We start from the raw sequence: 21,598 nt of genomic DNA, 5'->3' as shown, positions 1-21,598 counted from the left end.
TGCCGTAGGAGTTGCAAGGAACGTACGGCGCCCCGACATCCAGGAACCCCAGAGGCCAGGATTCCTGACAGTCCGGAGCCCCGGGGGTCAGGAGCCTGGGGCTCTCACTTGGCCCGCCGGTAAGCCCCAACCTCCCGCGTTTCACCGGCTCCCGGCTTCCGCGCGGGCCTACAGGGCGGGGCGAGCAGGGGGGCGGGGCTTCCGCGCGGGCCGGAGGCGGGGCGGGGCTTCCGCGTGCAGCCGTCCGAGCCCCTCCCCCATCGACCGCCCGCGCTCGATTGCTCCTGTCTGGCGGCGGCAGCATGGCGGCGGGGGCGGTTGAGGTGGCGGCTGCTGTTGTGGAGGTCGGCTCAGCCGGGCAGTTTGAGGAGCTGCTGCGCCTCAGAGCCAAGTGAGCGGGGAGGCGGGCGGCAGGGATGAGGGGAGGCGGCGGGGGCCGGCCGCGACGGCTGCCCGGCTCCCTCGCACCCGGCCCGGCCTCGGAGCGGCCGGCGCGGCCCGGACCCCGAGGCCAGGTCCCCGCCCCGGAAGGGGAGCGGGGTCCTCCGCAGACCCCCGGCCCTCCGGGCGCCCCGAGGCCCGGGTCCCGCCCTGCCGCCCGGCCCGGCCTCCCGGGGCGCGGCGACGCGGGGACTCAGCCGCGGCTCGGGGGTGGGCACGGAGACCCCGGCCCCCGCCCTCTTCGTCACGGGCGGGAGGCGGAGGAAGGCCTAGCTGGGCCGGCGGTCCTGCCTCCTTTCCGAGGGGCGTTTAAGGGTGTTGGTGATGGGGCAGAGCGCACTGTGTGGCGCTGTCCGGGCCGAGGACGCGGGTCTCCTGTTTCCTGGACGGGCTCAGCCGCGGTCCGTTCTGGCTTGGCCCACGTGCCCCTCGCCCTAGGGACGGCGTCTGAAGGAGACCCACCGGGATGCAGAGGCCGGGCCTGGGGGAGCACATGGAAACCCGGAGCTTGCGAGTCGGCGCCGGCGGGCGGGCACGGGGCCTCCGCAGCCGTCTCGCGGCTTCCGCTGGCCGAGCTCTCGGGGGCTGGGCGGTGTCTCGGGGCATGGCCGGTGGGGGCGGCGGAGCGCCAGCCGATTGCCCGGGAGCCAGCCCCAGAGCCGCTGCGCACGTTTCATGACCAGGTCTCAGGAGTGTCCTCTGCGGTGAGAGGGGTAGGACAGTGCCCACCCGCGGGTGTGGGAGCGGACGCGCGTGCTGCCTGTCCTCGCGGCGCCTTCGCGCCCGGGCTCTTGTGCGTGCGGCGGCGCGGCTGCGCGGGCTCGCTGGCAGTGGAAGCGTATCGGCGCGAGTGCAGGCGCGGATCGCGGTTGGAAGCGGGTAGTGAGTACGCTGGCGAGCGGCTGAGCTGCGGCGTGCGGGTGCGATGGGAGAGTTCCCGTCTGGCTTCGCCGCCGTGCTGAAGTTCGAGGTGTTCACCGGAGCCGCTCTTGCGGCATTTCCGGTCTTGCTGGGAAACTGCCAGAAACGGGCGAGTGGGGCGGGGGGGGGGGCGCGAAGGGAATGACGTGGACTCATTGATGAAAGGTGATTCATCCAGCGCTCCCCCCATCTTACGGCGGCCCACTTACGGAGTGCCCCAGAGGCGGCGTCTTGAAAGGAGCAGGGCTCCGTTGGACCTGCCCTTCGTAAGTGTTCAGTTCACGATCACCTGGAGGACTATTTTGCTTTTTGTGTGTTTCACATTTTTGATTTTATGTATCGTTTTTTAAAGAAAAAAGTCATTAAGACATCACAGTTGAAAAAGTTTAAATGTTAATTCTTGCCATGGGCCCGTACTTGAAATGATCCGGAAACCAACATACTTTTTTCGTGGTGATGAGTTTAAATGGGCACATGGGAAGGAAGTGATGCCTGGCATGTGCGGAAGGAACAAATCTCTGCTACTTTTGGTGAAATTGGCAGCATTTCAGAATATTAAATAGTACCTGTTAATGTAGTTACTTAACGTCTACTTTACACATCTTCATTTCCCAGTATTAAAATTTCATGGGAATTGAAAATTTTTTTGCTTAAGTCAAATAATCAGATGTTTATATGTTACTGAGACCTCAGTTGGTCTATACAGTGGGGATATTAATACCCATTTACAGAGTAATTAAGGTTTTTACCCATTTGTAAAATATTTAACAGTCTAATATTATATGATCTTAATAGATGGTAGCTGGTGTTACATGCAGAGGAATAACTGTAAGAGAACACCTGTAATAACAGAGAAACAACCATTTATTAATCACTAATTATCTTACTGAAAAAGAACCAAGGTTCATTACATTGTTTAACATCACAGTAGTTAGGATTTGAATCTCGTCTTTCTCTAAAGGTTTTCCTTCAACAATGCACCCTGCATATTGGGCTGTCCATGAAGGTGGAGAGAATACTTACATATAATCCAAGAGAGGGTGACAGCGTTTGTTTGTTTCAGGTTTATGTCCTTATGATGTTAGGCATCGTGTACCTAATTGGAAAGTGGAAGTTAAGCATCGAAATATGAGAATATTGTGGATAATGTAAAATAACAACGTTAATATCATTCTTTAATGTTTTCAAAGTGCGTGCATAGTTTTGTTTGATCTTCCCAACCTCCCAGGGTGTTACTGCTGTTTAACAGATGTGGAAGTTAAGTTACTCTTCCAAGCCACATTAGGAGTAATGGAAGTTAAGTTGTGTACGTGTACTTTTTTCTTTTCTTTTTTACTTACGTTGGCGCATACTGTTACAAAGTTTGGTAACTTATTTTAATTTTTTAAAAATGTACTCATTGTGAGCATTTTCCCATGTCATTAAACATTCTTTGACACGATTTTTAATGGCTTTATGATATTTTATTGTATGACCATTAAGAAAACTATCTTGTTGAACAATAGATTTTTACAATTATTTGCTGTGTAAAATACTGGGAAAATGTTCATATACGTACATTTTTGTCTCTTTAATGATTTCTGTAGGATAGATACTTGGAAGTGTGTAAGTATCTTGAAATTTCTGGAAGGTTCCAATTTAGTTTTTACTGGTAGGATGTGAAAGTGCCATCTCACTTTATCCTTTTTTCATTGAATATTATGATTTTAAAAATCTTTTTTCATTTTGGTAAAAAGTGGTATCTAACTTTTAAAAGATTGAGGTATTAACTTTTACATACTGTAGTAAAATGCACAGATCTTAATTGCTGGGTGTGATGAATTTTGACATTTGTATTAACACAAGTATCCATCATTCAGGACAAGAATATAGAGCCCCAGAATGCTCTTCAGGCTCTTTCCAGTAATCCCCCACCAGTGATCTGCCTTCTGTCGCTGTAGATGAGTTGTGCCTCTTCTTTTACTTTATGTAAATGGAGTCGCAGAACTCCTGGTCTTTCATGTCTGGGTTGTTGTGCTCAGTGTGTTTTTGGGATTCATCCATGCTGCTGTGTATCTGTAGTTGGTTCCTTTTTTATTGCTGAGTGGTATTCCGTTGTGTTGATATACAGCAGTTTCTCCAGTTTGTGGACGTTGGGTTACTTGCAGGTGTCGGCTGTTATGCACCAGGCTGCTGTGAACATTCCTGTGCAGTCGTTTCGTGGGCCTGTCTTCCTTCCCACCATCCCTTAGGCCCCCAGAGGCCCCCCGCCACGCTGTGCAGAAGCTCTGCGAGAGGAGGCTGGAGTAGGCCGAGGCTCACGCGGGAGGCTTTGCAGGGCCAGGTAGCTCACTTCTGCCCTGCATCCCACTGGCCACAGCTCAGTTCCAGGGCCCCAGCCCGGGACACAAGCGAGACTGAGAGGTGTAGTCTGGCTGCATGCCCGATAGGAAGAGGCAGCAGGGATTGGTGAAATACTTCCTCCATAGTCTCTACCCACCTACCCACATGTTGAAGCTCCTGCCTTCTGCTGCTGCACTTGGTACCCATGGAGTAGGGGCCCTGCCACGTGTCCTTTCCCACCTTAGGCGGCTCAGCCTTTAGAGCCTCCTGCTTTACTCTTGTGTGCCCCTGGGCAGCCCTCCCGTCTTCCTCGGTCCTGTCTGTGACCCCTGTCCTCCATTTTCCTTCGTTTCAGCACATGACCTTGCTTCCTACCTGGAAAACAGGACTTCCAGAAGCATCTTCCAGAGCTCTTCTTCGACTTGCCCCTCCCCCGACACCTACACATTTACTTGTAGCTTCACCCATTCTTGATTCCTTTGCTCTTGACCCGGAGGAGATTGTCCCTCTTCTCAAGGCGAATTCTTCTCTGCTCTCAGTTTCCCTCTCCTGCCACCTTTGAGACCTTGAATCCTTAGCTGTCTCTCGTGTCTTCAGCCTCTCCCTCCCCACTTGCACTCTGTCCCCTCACAAAATAAACGATGAAAATTCTCTCGTATTGAAAAAAGCCCATTCCTTGATCCTGTCTTCATCCTTGCTCTCTCTCTGTTTACAGCCCAGTCTCTTACAGAGTAGGTTTCTAGCCGTCTCTGCTCCTCATCCTCAGTCCAGTGGTCTACACGCTGCTTCTGTCGTCCACTGGACTTAACTCTCACTGTTGCTGGTTGCCCTTCCTGCTGCATTTGATGATTGTCTCTCCTTCCTTCTTGACTTCTGGGAGACCCTAGAACCTTGCTGTGTGTCTTTTAGGTCCCTTCTCTGGTCTACCACCAGGGCTCCTTTGCCGCCATCTGTCCTAACTTAGTGTTGATGAGCCCCAGAGGCTCTGCCCTCGGCCTCCTCTTTATCCTCCTGCATGGATGAGCATGCTGCTGGCGCTGTTTCTTGATTCCCAGATCTGCAGATCAGGCATGGACTTCTTTCCTGAGCTCCAGACTATCACAGCCCACTAGACTTCCTTTCCTCTCAGGTTGGCAGCTTCTGTACTATGATTCGTGGCTAGTGCTATCACTAGCCATCAGTCACTAAGCCAGGAACTTGCAGGTACTGAAATTTAGACTGTGCTCCAGTGCCACCAAATCCTGCCCCCAGCTCTCTGAAGTCCCCAGTGCCTCCCTCAGCTTCCGGCCCCCAACACTGCATGGTAGGCTCCTCCTTCTCTCAATACTTAGCTCACATGAGCCAAGTATTCTATTCCTTTCCTTGCGCAAGGTTAGTTGTCCTTTGTTTCCTTTCTCCGTGTAACATATTTTTCAGTGTATTTTCTTCCTGGGTTTTCAGATTTTTTTGTAGTCAAGGGGGATTATATTTGAATTTGGAATTCTGTAAAACTGAAGTGTTTTTCAGTTGGGTATGAGGATAGAATTAAATATATCTTTGCCAAGATAATTTTATATGAAAATAGTTGATAGGTACATACTGAGATTCTTGAGAATTTCATTGACAATTTATTGCTATTCTGTCATCGATTTTTAGAAAAGCTTCTGTAGCATAACAAAAGTATGTGAAAAGCAGCTCCCTTTGTTTTCTGCTTATATACCTTCATTTGCAACATTTTTTTTTTTTTTTTTTTTTTTTTGGTGCTACGCGAGCCTCTCACTGTTGTGGCCTCTCCCGTTGCGGAGCACAGGCTCCGGACGCGCAGGCTCAGCGGCCATGACTCACGGGCCCAGCCGCTCCGCGGCATGTGGGATCTTCCCGGACTGGGGCACGAACCCGTGTCCCCTGCATCGGCAGGCGGACTCTAAACCACTGCGCCACCAGGGAAGCCCTGCAACATTTTATTTCTATTCCTATGGTCACTTCATCACAGTACCATGTCTAAAAAGTAAATACTAACATGAGTAGCAGTAACGCATATGCAGTCATTTTTCACAAACGTTGTGCCTTGACTACAGAAATCCAGTTTCCATCTTTCTTTCCTAAGGGTCTCAAAATAGAGTTAATTTACGTGGCTAGTAGTTGAGGTGGATGAATATTCAGAACCACTTCATGTGAGCTAAGTATTGACTCAAGAAATATCATTAACTTGGAAATTCATCCAAAAGATTCTCAAGACCTTGCAAGTTATATTTCTGTCTGTGTTTAATATAACAAGATTCTAGCAGTACAAAAACAATTCAGGCAGTCCTTTACAGGTTTCTTTGCTAATAGAATTTGATCTGCATCAGTATTTGCTTATTTCTAAAGCTACTGTATTTTTAAAAACTGCATTTTATGGATTTACAGGTCCCTCCTTGTAGTCCATTTCTGGGCACCATGGGCTCCACAGTGTGGTCAGATGAACGACGTCATGGCAGAGCTAGCCAGAGAACACCCCCAGGTTTCATTTGTGAAGGTACTGTATTATCAGTGTCATGTCTTTTAAGAATTTAATTCTGATTTATGGGTTAGACTACATTTTATTAACTTATAAGGGAGGACTGGTGTGGGATTCCTCATGTTCATAGCTGGTGTTGGGATCACAGTAGATTATTCTTAAACATCTTAAAATGTTTTTGCATTTTTCAAGTACCGAGTGGTGTAAAACTCACCACACTTTCCCTGACACATGCTTGGTTGGGAGGACAGGATGGCAGTCGGGGGAGTGTCTACGTGGGCAAAAAGCAGATGAGATCATTCATTTCGGGGAATTGTGGTTTTAATATAGTAAAGGTAGTAACAAGACTTACTTCATTGAAAAGCTAGGTGTGACATGGAAAGTGATTTAAGAAAGAGTGTGTGAAGGCTGCTGTAGGGACCGGGGCAGTAGGAAGAGGTTGCTGTCGGGACCAGGGAGGTGCAGACCTGCAGGAGAAACTGAGTTCTTCTGACCTGCCAGGAAGCAGAGGAAAAGGAAGCCAGTCTCTCCCTTGCTGCCTTTGTTTTTTTACCCTGTTGTGCATGCTCTGCATTCCTGGTATCTTTCTTGGGTAGAGGCAGTACTAGGAAAGTGAGAGTTGTGACTGGATTAGCTCACTAGGTTTAAGCACATTTAACGTTATCAATCAGGACTTAGTACTCATTTAAGCAGCAGGGCCAAAATAAGAGCTGAATATCTTAGAAATGAAATTTTGGGAAGGGAGAAAGCTGAATCCTTAGTATTTAAAAAAGCAGACAGGAAACCAAAGCTTTATTTTTATTTTTTAAAAATAAATTTATTTATTTATTTTTGGCTGTATTGGGTCTTTGCTGCTACGTGCAGGCTTTCCTCTCGTTGTGGCGAGCAGGGGCTACTCTTCGTTGCGGTGCGTAGGCTTCTCGTTGCGGTGGCTTCTCTTGTTGCGGAGCACGGGCTCTAGGCGTGTGGGCTTCGGTAGTTGTGGCACACGGGGCTCAGTAGTTGTGGCTCGCGGGCTCTAGAGCGTAGGCTCAGTAGTTGTGGTGCGTGGGCTTAGTTGCTCTGCGGCATGTGGGATCTTCCCGGACCAGGGCTCGAACCAGTGTCCCCTGGATTGGCAGGCGGATTCTTAATCACTGTGCCACCAGGGAAGCCCAAAGCCTTATTTTTTAAAACCAGGGTTTGTGAGTTCAGAGGATATGTTGGCAAGTATTCCTGTATATGGGGTTAAAAGTGACATCAACTGTATTGCTTGTATGCCGCTTTTTATGTAAACTGAAGACCCAGAATTCCGACATACTAATCCATTTGTATAGTGAGTGATACAATTTTCAGACAGTTTTTATATAAATAAGTGTGCTTTGAATAGGTATTGCACTTAGATGGTTCAGAAATCAAAACAGTATACAAAGATGTACTTTGAGAAGGTCCGCCCCACTCCTTCCCCTGTCAGCCCTGTTGTCCCATCCCGTAAGTAGCTGCTTGTATTAATTTTGCATGAATCCTTCCAGTGTTTCTTTATGCAGATAGAGCAAGTATGAATATAACGGTTAGCTTTTTAAAATTTAAGGACTTATTTAAAATTCCAATGAAATGTGTAATGAAACCTTAGAATGTAACCCTAAAATGTTCAATATAAATAATGGAAGGGAACATTAAAACTGCATGTTTGGTCAGTGATAAAAGATAATGATTACAAGTGAAATGAATGATTAAACATTCAATCATAAGATTAATCAAGATGATGGTAATTGTTGTAAGTCTGCTTTTATGTGTATAATGTTACTGGTTTAAGTAGCACATTGTTCTTAGCTGCCATTTGAATGATTTATTTAAAGTGACTATAGAATTACTTCTCACATTGGTACCAGACTTGGCAGTGAGACTTTAAGTTGTTCAAGTGCTTAAGTGTCTCAGCACGCCAAGGGTTGGGAAGCCCTTATCTGTTGGGGATACCTGAACCCAACTGCACCTGCCATTCACGGAGAGGGTGACAGGGCTAGGTGGGTAGGATGCCCAGGTCGTTACTTTCTGCAAATTCATTCTGTGGCATAGCTTTTCTTGCTTAGACATCCTCAAAGGTAAAGATCATGTGCGTGGAATTTGGAAGGTAGGTACTTTTAAAGGCCACAGTACTGAACAATAGTCAGCGCAGGGGAGGTAAACTATTTGCGCGATCTCTTGGCATTTCCCAGTAAGAGAGGCATGTGGTTCACTCAAAACAGCTTTCTCAGTGAGAGCTTTGTGAAACTTCTAGGCTATAGAATCCATGTTCTACTATCCTCTGTTTCTTTTGATTTCTTGGTCTTTTTTTTTTTTAAATGGCAGCCATCATTCAGCATTTTTGACTTTGACGTATAAGAGGTTAGTTCATTCTATGACTTAGATTTACAGAATCATTATATAGATGGTTTTAATCACAGTTTGTGATCATCAGCAATTCCTTATTTTGTAGAAGATGGTAAAATAATACTGGAGAAAAGCTAGCATACATTTTTGGTCCCAGTAGTTTGTGCTCATTGGAATAGGTTGCTGAAAGGCAAGATTTTCACATGTATTGCATCTGAATCCCTTCACTTCCTGGACTGATGATATGGTAGTAAAGTACCTGTGCTCCTTCCTGGTGCCATGTTTAGGCCGTGTGCTGGTTGCACTCACCTGCATCGGCTGCCACGTCCAGTCAGGTCCTGGGGCTGTGTCCCACCCTGATGTTCTCACACCTTCAGGGGCTTGGAGGAGATCCATGAGTTATTTCTATTGCTGGAAGTCTCACAGAAACCTTCGTTTGTTCAGAATAAAATTAACCAGCTAATTAAAATATCAAGTGCCTTTGCTTTTCAAATTATGTAAAGTCAGTTTGTTAGCATTTAAAATGGGAATACATGTTTATCATTAAATCAAATTGTTTGGTAGATGGACTATTTCAGGATAGTTTCTGGTAGGGGGTGAGAAGGAGGAAGAATAGTATTGGGTCATGAAATTGGGTACCTCTAGTCATATTCATGGTCCAAGTCAAATCCATCTTTTTTTTTTTTTTTTTTTTTTTTTTTTTTTTTTTTTGCGGTACGCGGGCCTCTCACTGTTGTGGCCTCTCCCGTTGCGGAGCACAGGCTCCGGACGCGCAGGCTTAGCGGCCATGGCTCACGGGCCAAGCCGCTCCGCAGCCTGTGGGATCTTCCCAGACCGGGGCACGAACCCATGTCCCCTGCATCGGCAGGCGGACTCTCAACCACTGCGCCACCAGGGAAGCCCTCAAATCCATCTTTTAATAGGAGTGGCAATTTATTTTTAAAATTTTGTAGTTGATTTTATTTTTTAAGTAAAGATTTTGTGTATTTAAGGTGTACAGCATGATGATTTAAATCAAATCCATTTTGTGTGAAGTCTTTCTTGTGTACCTCCGTGGCTTTTTTTTTCCCCCCCCTCTTTCCTCTCTCTCCGAACTTAGGCTGTGCCATTGTTTGGACTGTTAGTCGGGGAATATCTTGTATCTTCATCTGCTATGTCATTTTATTCCCGTTTTGTTGGCTTCTTGACTAGATGGTGGGATACTTGAGGTAGGGACCTTTACCTTACCATGTTTTTTTGTTGTTGTTGTTTGTTCGTTTTTGTTTTAAATTGCTTTCCTTTGTGCAGGTGGGAGCAGAGAATACTGATCAGTTTATTCGGCATCTTAGAGAGCATGTGTAGGATTCCAGTTTTTAGGAACTCTAAGATGTCTCTCAGATAATTCTAGTAGAATTGTTACATCTTAAAAATATCCTAGTTTTAATCGATGCTGTCTTGGTAATAAAATAATACCACAGTTAACATAGTTTATTAGCTGTTACTGGGCTAAGTTTGGTAAAGTGTTAAAAAAAGTTATCAAAAATGTTAATTTAAATACTATTTTGAAATTTATATTTGACTATCTGACAAATAAAGAATTTGATTTTGAAAATTTTTCCTTTTGTATCTTGTCACAGGGCAGAAAGAAGCCCTGTAGGAGGTATGACAGAATGTCCCGGAATGTCAGGTGGTTTTGTTTGTTTGCTTGTTTTATTGAAATATAGCTGATTTATACTGGAATGTCGAGTTTCATCATTCTGGCCTTAACCTTGGAGGCTCATTGCCACCACTGACAAGTAGTCATTCCCATTTTGGCTTAGGAATAGTGACCACTGTTAGTTCAATATTCAAAATTTATTTCTTGAACACTTAATTATATGCCACACAGTATGCTAGTTGCTGGGAATGTAGAACAGTAAAGGTACAGACAGTAAATGGGTAACACATAGTACCAAGGTAATTTCAGGTGGTAGTAAGTTCAGCAAAAGAAATGAATAGGCAGGTTATGAAAGGTGGGGACTTGGGTGGGTGGGGTGCTTTATTTAGGTTGGGCTGAAAAGGTGTATCTAATAAGTGAGAGTTAAAAAAAATGAGAAGGTGGCAGTCATTGGAAGAGCTGGGAGAGAGCTTTTAGGTAGAGGCTTAGCAAGTGCAGACTTTAGAGGATCAGCAGTTGGCCAGTGGGGCTGGAGGATAGTGAAGGAGGAGAGGCTCTGACATGAAGTTGAGAGGTAGGCAAGGGCCGAGTGGCCTTGTGGGCAGTGGTCAAGTTTTGGTTTTATTCCAACTACAGTGGAAGTGACATAGTCTGATTCCTAAGTCGATTACTGTGGCTGCCATGTGGATAATGGTTTGAAGGGGGTAAGGGTGCAGCCTAGAAGCAGGTATACTAGTTAGGAGGCTATTTCACTGGGCCAGGTGAGAGATGCCTTGGACACTAGTGGGGAGAATGTTGAAGTAATGTCGTGGTCTGAGTCGGCTTGTATTTTGGAGGGGGGCACCCAGGAGACCTGTTGATGGATTGGATGTCAGGAGTGAAGGAAATAAAATTCGTCAAGGTTGTCTCCTTTTTGATTCGAGCAAGTAGATGGCTTAAATGAGATAGGGATGCCCTGGGGAGGAACAGGTTTAGTGGGAGATACCCAGTAGGGATCTGAGTGCAGATGTCGAGTGTGTGGCTTGGAGGCGAGAGGAGCGGTCTGGCCTGGAGAGAACTTGGGTGGCAGTACCATATTGGTGCTCCTTAGAGCAGGGGGTTGTATGAGACCGCTCTAGGAAAATGAGTGTAGGTGAGAGAAGCAGACTCAGAACCAAGTCCTGGGATGTGCAGCCATGTAGTGGTTGGCCAGAGGTGAAGGAAGAAGCCAGGGATTCAGTCTGAGAGTTGGAGGAAAAGAAACCACAGAAAGCCAAGGGAAGGGTATCAGAGAAAGTGGGTGTGGTCATCCGTACTGAAAGGTTAGTAAAGTGAAGAAAAAAGACATAACCATTGGATCTGGTGAAGTGGCAGCAGGGCCGCGGAGACTGGAGTGAGGCTGGAGCCAGACTGCCTTGCTCCACCGCCCAGCGGTGGTGTGCTCTCGACCGTGTTACCTAGCCTCTTGAAGTTCCAGTTTCTTCCTTAAGACAGTACCTACTGTGACGGTTAAGTGAACTCAGTGCCTGAACGTACTTAGAACGGTGTTAGCCATTATCATCACGGTGGTCAGTGGTGACCCTGGTAAATTGAAGGAGATGATGCAGAATTCCCTTCCTCTGGACTCATCTTGCTTTAGTAACACCTCCCTGCCCTCCTCCCCCTTCTCCACAGACACAAAGCATGCTGCGTGGGGAGGGTCCACGTTTGAGATTCACGGTATAGGAAGCACGTGGTTCCCCCAAAGGCCTTCTGGCTGGGAATCCATTCTGGAAGTATTCGTGTCTGTTTTGTCCTGAAGTCATGTATAAGTCCTATTTTTGAAATTTGACTATTTCTTGTTTGATTGTTGTAGTAGAAAAGTTAACCTAGTATAGTGAAAAAAGCACAGGCTTTGTAGTCAAACAAACATGGGTTTGTTTCTCAGTCCTGCTGCTTATTAACTGTGTCTGGAGTGACCTCTTTACCTGGCTCACTGTGAAGCTGAGATGATTACATGCCCCATACTTCCCAGGCTGTGACAGGTCTAGGTGCTCTCATGTAAAGGCATGTCGTGGTTTATGGCACAGAGCAGGCCTCCAAGGAAGGGATTAGCTCTTATTGGCCATCTTTGGTCTCTTCGGAATGCAGAAGAAAATTAAAATTAAAAATTTTTAATATTTATACATTTATCTTCTGCTTTCATTGTTATTAACGGTTATGTTGTCTTACATCCAACGGAAGTATTTCTAAAGAGTTTTAGTGTTGTGAAGTTTCGGACTTCAGGTGCCTTCAGGCTTTGCCTTTAATGGTGCTCCCGGCCCAGGCTCAGGAGGATTTGCCTGTCACCGTTGCCTGTGTCTTATTAAGATCTCGTCTTCTGGGAGCTCATTTAAGGGAGGCACGTGTAGCGATCCTCCTGGCTTCAGCAGGAATTTCAAGAGCATCATTTGCTTCCCAGAAGAGTTGTCAGTAAGGGACCCTACTGGAAACCAGCGGGAATGTGAGAAGAGATCAAGTTTCAAAAGCATATAAGAATTTGATTGTATGAGTCAGGATGCTGCTTGTTTTGTTCTGGTTTAAAACTCTATTATCTTGTTTCTACTAGTGTTGCCTGGTTTTTGATTTGTATTACTTTTCTGTTAGAATCCAGGAGTGCCAGCGATGGGGATCTTCACTGAGCCTGGCCCAGTCAGTGCCCAGTGTGTGGTGGGCACTCACCAGATGTTAGCCGAAAGACAGACAGTGATGCGCTGCCTTTGTCATCACCTTTGTGCTCTTCTTTGGTCTGAGTGTGGAACTGTATGAAGGAATATGGCACAGAAGTTTCTTATATCTTAGAAAGAGTCTCTTCTAAATAGCTGTCTCCAAGTGCTTTACCTTCTCTTTGTTCTTTTTTCAGTTTTATTGTACATTTGACATCGACTTTAAAATGTATATAATTTTTCACAATGGAGAATGAAAATAATTTAAAATATTGTTTCAAAAGGGCATTGTAAAGAAACGAGAATTAAGGTGATAAGAGAGCACCCAAGGGTGCATGGGCTGGAGACACACGCCAAAGACAGACGGCTGCTTCCCGCTTTGTCACTGCTGCCCGTTTGATGGGCTAGGGCTCCAGACAAAAATAGTGTCTCCAGCCCGGTGGGGGTCTTTCACTCCTGAAAGAATGCAGTGTATATAGTTTAAACTCTTTAGCAGTAGAATTTATCAATAAATTTTATTTCCTACAGGTGTAGTGTGAATTTAGATTTTTATTGGTTTTCAGAGTTTATATTACATTGACAGTCCCCTGAGGGAAAGATACAATGTATTTCAGTCTTAAAGTATACAGTTTAGAAAGTCCAAGTAAAAACCTTGAGGTAATTGTGTTTTAATTGTTTAGAAAGGGCGTTACTAAATACTGTTTAAGCTTATGTATCAGATACCACATCAGATCTTGTTGAAGGGCTTCAAGGAAATTGTCGAATACAGTGTGGTCATCTTATTTAAAATGCATTTAAATGTATGAATAGACCCAGAAGCAAGTAACCTAGCAAGGTATCTGCTTTGGGTCCAACAGCCTTGCAGGAGTTAAAAGTAAAATTTATCAGACATCAATAGTTTATTGAAGAAATACTCCTTTTTGCTTCATAATTTGCAGAAGGCTGCAACTGTCAGTCATGATGTACTGCGTCTTGAAATTAGTCAATAGAGCAAACAGCAAGAATTGCTGTGGGCAGAAAATAAGCACTGTAATCATGACATAACTGGGGTCAGTGATTTATGGATTTCAATATAGTCGTAGCTGCATATGATTGAAAATTTACTAGGTCACTAGTGCACCAAAAATTTTATTCACAGCCTCCAGGCATCTTTTGAAATGTGCAACAAAATAAAAACCTCTGAACCTGTTTTGATACTGCAGACTCAGTGGATGACATGCCAGCCCAGTGAGTCTCATTTAAATGTAAATGTGTCATAAACTTTTGTACCATACTCTTTAAAAAACATCAACTACTTGAAGGGATAATGCATGTGAAACTGATTTACATATTGAAGTAGTAAAAAAGGATCTTTTTATAATCACGCTTAAATTCTTTTATTTTAAAGTTGGAAGCTGAAGCTGTTCCTGAAGTATCTGAAAAATATGAAATTAGTTCTGTTCCCACCTTTCTGTTTTTCAAGGTAAGGATAAGATGGCAGAAGAGGTCGTCTGTCTGCAGTGGGCCACGGGCTGTCTGTGCTGGTTCCTTTGCCCTCTCCCCTGCTCCCTAAACATTAGGCATTTGCTTGCTCCTGGCTTTGCCCTTCTTGTAGTCTCATCGTTTGCTTGCCCTTAGGGGTCCTGGAAGAGGGGCATGGACTGTGGAGGTCCAGCCACCAGGATTGGAGAAAAATTCTAGATACGTGGTTGTAAACCCAGAATGTTCCCTGAGTTGGGTCAGAAGTTGGTTGTTTGGGGCATGTGCCTGGACGTAATGAAACATCTGGCTGGTTCTGGTTTGATTAATGACTCCTTTAGGAAGTGGGTGCAAATCAGTGCTTCAGGGTACCTCTGGGTGTTAGCATGGTCCCCCAGGTACCTCATTTATACTTAAGAGTAGATTTGATCCCAGCGAGGGTGGGGAAATCCTTTCTGACCTGGTTTGAGAAGTAGTGCCGTTTTCCTAGTATGTTCCTAAAAAGGAAAGAAGAAAACAATTATTTATTTCTAAAATTGAGATGCATAGCAGGTAATCTGTAATCAGAGTTTAAACAACTTTTCCAGTGATAATGTTGACCTCTTTAAAAACTGGCTAGAGCTATGGATTTGTGCTCGTTGTAATTTTAGAGCCTGAAATACAGAGATGATGAAGAAATGCACACATACTCTAAATGACTTTTTTAACTTTAGAATTCTCAGAAAATGGACCGATTAGATGGTGCCCATGCCCCAGAGTTGACTAAAAAGGTTCAACGACATGCGTCTAGCGGCTCCTTCCCACCCAGTGGTAATGAGCACCCGAAGGAAGACCTCAGCCTTCGCCTGAAGAAGTTAACTCACGCTGCCCGCTGCATGTTGTTCATGAAGGGAACTCCTCAGGAGCCGCGCTGCGGTAAGGGGCTGCTCGGAGGATACTCACCGGGAGGGGCGCAGTTGAGGCAGTGTGCTCTGTGCAGGCTGCGCCATATATCTGATACTTGTGTTCAGACACCCTTAGAAGAGCGGGACACGTTATAACTCCCAGGAGATTCTGTAATTAGGTGTGAGAACTCGTTTGCAATGTAGACTCGGAGAATGTTGGAACCAAAAGGCATCTTGGAAATCATCTGATTCAAAATCTTTGTTGTCTACTACCTAAGTCCCAGTGAAGGTGACTTGCTCGGGTCGCTGGGTAGCAGAGTTGGGATTAGGTTCCGGCTGCCAGACTGCTGTCTCCATTAATGGGCTTTTGGGCTGTTCAGTTAATTTTGCTCTTAACACTTACCTCTCTTTCTTGGCAGCCTCCTTTTATTCACATAGTCCAGATTCAGCAGTTTGAAAATGTACAGAATTGCAGTAGTGTTCCTGTGTCTACCCGGTGTACTTCTGTTTTCTCTCAACGTCTCATGACTGTATTATTCACCATTGATGTCAATTCCAATTTGTAGCTGCTCATAATTTAAAGATTCCCACTTCTGTGGCTTATAGTCACTCTTATTGTCTTACCACAGGTATGCTTGGAATTTTGTCCATGAGTAAGTCTCAGAGTTATTTGGCCCCTCTGGTATTGGGGTTACGTTGTTTTCTTTTTATTGTGCCTTGTACAACATTATTATGCTGCATAATGGAGCATTTAATGCCTTTTGGTGATGCATGTTTGTTTCAACTGCACAGGAGGGATTTATTAAGACAGGTGGCAGGAAAGTTGAGTGTGTTATTGATGTGATTACGGCATGGCCAGTGTGACTTTACAATATAGCCAAGCTTCCAATATAAAGTTAATTGTAAATTCTTCCCTGTATAGTTAGCAAATTACATATTAAAGTATGAAACAGTCTAGTTTTAAACGTAAAGTTTCATGATGAATTCTATCTTAGGAAGATAAAGAAATGGTTCCTTTTTCTCTCAGTTATGCTTGAAAATTTTCCTTGCCAGTATTTCCATGTCAGATGCCTGCTGTTTGTGTATTGAAAGGCTAACTTAGTCTATACTAGAGTTAACCAAAGATAGCAACAGATAGTCTCTGTGTTTTGGTTGTTGGTTTTTAATGGATGTTGCAGCTGGTTCAATTTCTCCCATCAGGCATGAAAATCACTTCTGGTACTTTATGTGGTGACCTAATAACAGGGACTTAAATCAGTCCAGTGGATTTTATTTAATGCCTTCATTGAAGCCTGAAGTGCTGTAGAACTGTTTGTAAGATGTGGAGGAACCGGTGAGACAGGTTATACACAGGAAACCTACAGTAAAACCAGTAGAGTATTATTTCCTTTGGGAATGAACAGTAGTGTTCTCTTAATCGTTTCTGAATAATAACCTCATGAAATTGGCAGGTGGTAAAACCTGAAGCTTAGGGAAGGTATTCTGAGGCAGCAGAGGGGAAGGTGACAGATATACTGGAAAGCCTAGCAGACTAGATGTCACACGACAGGTGAGCTGCAGTCCTAACTGCCCCTATGCCTGCCACCTGCCTTGATAACTTGAGGTACAAATCAGTTACCTTCCGTGTGACTTCACTTCTTCTTTGGGTGTTGGGGGTTGGAGCTAGTCTTGGAGAGCCTTTTCAATTCAGATGTTATATGATTATTCAAATAAATTAGAATTATACTTAGAAATAATCATTTTTCTGCTTACCTTTTCATTAGACTGGATTTATGATGTATTTCTAGCCATTTTTATATTAACCGTCTGAGTGACATTTGGAAGACTGTACAAATAACGAGGTAGAATAAAAAAACTTTGAAACATTTCAGAGCAATAGGAAAAAACGCTGTATTATAGACATTTAGATAAATACTTGGGGAATTAAAAAAATATTTTGATACATATTATAAACAGAGTTTCATTCCGTACAAGTACTTATTTTATTGTTTATAATTTTTATAACTACACTTTAATAGGCTTTTCTGTTTCCCAGTATTTTGGTTTCTGTTACATCATGTCTTTCTATCACATATAGTAAATAGATTATTTTAGAGTTTTGGTATTCTTTGAAAAAACATCTACTTAAGGATTAATTGGGAGTCTTTTATTGTGACTGTGCCCTGCTGCTTCCTTCACTGATGCTGCTCTGATTCTGTTTGTCCTTTTCTGTGTGCACTGCTACACAAACTGCCTTTATCTTCAAACTGTTCTTTTACAGGAATGTACACGACTTTCACCCTCTTCCTTTCTGAGCCTGTTTAGTGGACAATTGTTTTTGCTTTTCTGGTGGTATGTTAGAGCTGAGGCGTAGGCAGAGCCTCCTTTATAAAAGAATGGCCATCAGTGCTTACGAGCTCAAGTGGCTGGTATTTCCATATTTTGCACAGCATTCACTTTGAAAGCACTACTGTCAGTAACGTGCATTACTCCCTTTGGACGCCCGTTGTGGAGTAGAGCTACACTTGATTTTTCATTAGTGGGCCCCCACCTTGCTTTCAGTTAATCAGAAAAACATGAATGAATAACATTTAAATTTTGCATCAAGGAGACCTTGAAAGCCGTTTCGGGGTCTGCCCTGGAATCTACTTGGTCTCAGCCCAGCCCCTGCACATTGCACATCTCTGTCTTCTCGACCTTCACTTTTGGGCTCTACTAGAGAATGGTATGGTGTATTAGGAGCCTGACATGTTGATAGGGTCTCAGTCGTCAAAGAATTAGATTATCCTTATTCTATGCTGCTCAGGAGGACAGGAAGGAGAGGGCTCTCATGTTTTAGGATGATTTTCAAGAAGAGCTGAGATGTACATCTTTTTAAACAGATTGATAAATCCTTCAACATGCAGGTTAATCAAGTTATTTGGGAATTCTTGTATCTATTTCTACTAACAAAGCTTTTAGCAAAGCAAAAGGTATTTGAACCACAGTGCAAAAATTTCTCCTGCAGTGAGAGTCATCTAACTGTTTTACTTTTTAAATCAGACACAAAAACATTGCAGGTTCCACAGTGTTCTTTAGGGTCTCGTTGTTGTTACGTAGTGGGACAGTTAGGCTCCTTATTCATGTCTTCTGTCATGAGCAGAAATGATTGTGGGTAGAAATGGTGGTTCTGGGACAGTTAAACGTGGTTTTTCTACTTTTAAATATTTTTATTGCATGCATGCATTTTTCCTAAAAAAAGTGGGTGTAAACATTTTGTTATTAGAATAAAGCCTTCTCACTATTTTATCCTTAAGCATAACATTCCAGTCTGCCTCTTTAACCCTTAAAAATGCAACTCTACCAATCAATCTTTCTAGTCTGCATGTAATTGCCTAAAGCAAAAATAAAGCTTTTTCTCAGCCAGTTACAGTAGAAGTGAGTTAATATATTGGCAACAGAATAACTATCAGCAATCAGCCGTTAGCTGTTTACTAATGAACTCCCAGATGAATGAAAAATTTCAGAATCGGTGTTTTACTTCGGGCTGTACATGAACTTAACACTTCAGTTGTAGGAAAAGCAACTTATGTGCTATACAAATAAATACTGGTACTTCATCTCAATGAACGGCAGATCTAAAAATGTCTGGAGCCAGTAATAGATCCATGTTTTAATAGTAAATGTGCTTTTTGCATGACATCAGGTAAAGCCTATTCATACAATTAATTTTATACTGAATTTCATGGTTTGATTTTATTTAAAAATAATTGCAGATGCTGTTAAATCTTCCAGGAATTTTGAATCTGAAGGTTATTTTCCAGCGGATTACGACTGTTTGAAAAGAAGAATGATGGAATGTGAAAGAGTAGAGTACAGAGTATTGAAAAACAATCGGGAAGAATGAGCTTATAGAAAGAACAATACTCTCTTTTCAGACAAGACTAATAGGTTTATAAAAGACTGATATTCACACTCTTATTCTTCAGTACTAATGTCATAATAAGAAAATGATGTCAAAAAAGTACAGAACAAAAAAAAGTATAATCAAATCATGGAACATAAGATTGTCACTACAGTGAGGTAAAAAAAAAATCACATTACATACTTTGGGGAATATAAATAGTTTTAGAAAAGAAACTGTCAAGTTATGACACCAGATGAGAAAGGATACCAGCAGTCTACTGACAGTTCATGTATAACAACAGAGAAGATAGCTCTGAAATTCAATGTGCTATATCCATTCTAGACTAAAAGAGAACACACTGCTTCTTGATTTTTAATTTATTCTGTTTAGGGATGATGAAAATTGAGAACTATTGAAATGGGTACACAGGAAGTAGTAAAAGGGCAGTAGAAAGCAAACAGAATTGGGTTTCCAAGTATGGTCAAGTACTAGTTAAAAATAACAATTGTAGAGTTTTTTCCTCCACCTAGTGTTGATTCTCATAGATGCACAGAACAGCAGAGCTGGGAGGGACTGTCTGGGCATCCATGTCGGTCCCCTGATTGATGGGAAAGTGCAGGGGGGCAGAGGTGGCTGTCCAGGCCTGAACTGTGCCTCCCCTTGGTGAATGGAGCTGGTGCTGAGGCTTGAGGTCTCTGCTTTTTGGCCAGTACTGTTTTTCCTACAACAAAAATACCTAATATTGAAGAGGAACTTCGATAAATAAACATACTTTGTTTTTGTTTGTTTGTTTAAACTCATGATACTTTAAAAAGGTAAGCCATACCTGAGCATGTGATGTGGTTCAACGTCAGAGAAGGGGTTCTTGGACTTTGCTTCCTCATTACATACTATTCAGCCATGCTAATTAAATCATTGGTAAAATAGAGGCAGGCATCTATGTTCAGTAGATAACATGTAATCTGAATTAATTTAAAATTGTGTGTATTTGAGAGAGAAGTTACGTTCTTGATTTTCTTTTTCTGTATGCAGGTTTCAGCAAGCAGATGGTGGAAATTCTTAACAAACATAATATTCAGTTTAGCAGCTTCGATGTCTTCTCAGATGAAGAAGTTCGTCAGGGCCTCAAAACCTATTCCAATTGGCCCACCTATCCCCAGCTCTATGTTTCTGGAGAGCTCATAGGAGGACTTGATATAATTAAGGTTAGACTTGAGAAGACTAGACCTTATAAAGAGTTTTCATATTTAAGCATACTTATATAAGTGCTGTATTAAATCTAAAGATAAATTTCTTAAGGTTCTACCTTTATGAATATGAATCTGAAATAAATACAAAGTATTTCTGATGAGGTGATTCATTAATATTTTATATTATGGCATGACCGAGGAGATTTATGTTATAATAAATGTTTCTTAAACTTACATGTATGTTTATTTTAGGAGCTAGAAGCATCTAAAGAACTAGATACAATTTGCCCCAAAGCCCCCAAGTTAGAGGAAAGGTAAGCGTTTTAAAAGTTTCAGTCTGCTATTATTTTAAAAACATTTTTAAATTTTCAGTCTTTGCATTACTCTTTCTATGTAGAAATCAGAGATTTGCTTTTGTTTGCCAAAGTCATAATTGTGTCATTTGCAAACTAGTCATGCAGACTTGGGAAGGTCTGATTTGGATGGAGAAAATTTTGTACCGATTTAATGATTATGTGGAGGATAGTCTTTGTTTGATAGAAATGTCATTGTCACCATGGAACGACCAAATTTTAGTTCTCTCCATTTCGGAGCTGGGATCCAGTTGTCTTGGCGTTCAGGTTTTAGTAGCGGTTCCTGCTCACAGCCTAAAGCTGGCTTACTTGTGTTTTCTTCTGTTGCTGTCACTATCCTGGTAGAACGCTGTGAAAAGTGGTTGAGTGTGGAAAGCAGATGCTGTGCATGGAGTTCGTGTGTAAACACTTGGGGGAATTCTCACTGCCTTTCGAAGAACTGTGGTAATTTAAAAAATTTGAGGAGATTTTAGAGCTGTAAAATCTCTCTTAGTTTTATGAAGGATCTCAGTCTGCTTTCAGAGACTTTATCTTATAGAAAGTTTGGGCTTTGGCCAGTAGGAAGACTTAAAGTTAGGATTTTAAATGTAGTAAATATTAATTAATGTAGAGGATTAAAAAGCAATTTATTTTGAAATACAGCAGCATATCAGCCATTCCTAGTTGGGGCTTGACTTTGTAAGGTAAAACTTCTGTTGTAATTTTCTTATCATTTAACGTTTTGAGATTTTCTAAAAGTGTTTAATAATAAACACCTCATTTATCTGTTTCTGATTCATGAAGTAGTCCTCATAGTTTGCGTATATGTCGAGCTGACCTTTAAGTGCCACATTTTCTCACATTATCGGCGCCTTTACTGCCTTGTGGGTAGAAAGTTCTGCCCCTGGTTCCTTTGATGCTCTGGTGTCTCCAGTTGGGTTTCTGCTGTGTGGCCTGGCGGCCATGGAGGCTGTGTGGCCTCAGAAGACTGCTGTGCTTTTTCTAATTTCTTTTTACAGATACACTTGTACTTGCTTTCCGTTTATTTTCCTCTGTGT

The 21,598-nt window shown here is 43.2% G+C and overlaps 1 protein-coding gene across 1 annotated transcript in view; it reads left to right on the top strand.

The window, feature by feature from the left end:
- Positions 1 to 302: 302 nt before the first annotated feature.
- Positions 303 to 21,598, top strand: part of GLRX3 (glutaredoxin 3) — a gene marked incomplete at its 5' end in the record, with an annotated part of 31,135 nt that continues 9,839 nt past the window's right edge. The window contains 6 exons of the mRNA XM_082854102.1: positions 303 to 391; positions 6,073 to 6,181; positions 14,199 to 14,273; positions 14,983 to 15,184; positions 20,051 to 20,223; positions 20,461 to 20,522. Of these exons, the coding sequence (XP_082710228.1) occupies positions 303 to 391; positions 6,073 to 6,181; positions 14,199 to 14,273; positions 14,983 to 15,184; positions 20,051 to 20,223; positions 20,461 to 20,522 (710 nt within the window). The remainder of the gene's footprint in view (positions 392 to 6,072; positions 6,182 to 14,198; positions 14,274 to 14,982; positions 15,185 to 20,050; positions 20,224 to 20,460; positions 20,523 to 21,598) is intronic.

The sequence above is a fragment of the Leucopleurus acutus genome (assembly GCF_964270905.1).
Source record: "Leucopleurus acutus genome assembly, chromosome: 14".
Taxonomy (NCBI): domain Eukaryota; kingdom Metazoa; phylum Chordata; class Mammalia; order Artiodactyla; family Delphinidae; genus Leucopleurus; species Leucopleurus acutus.
This window is presented reverse-complemented; position numbering and strand designations above follow the sequence as displayed.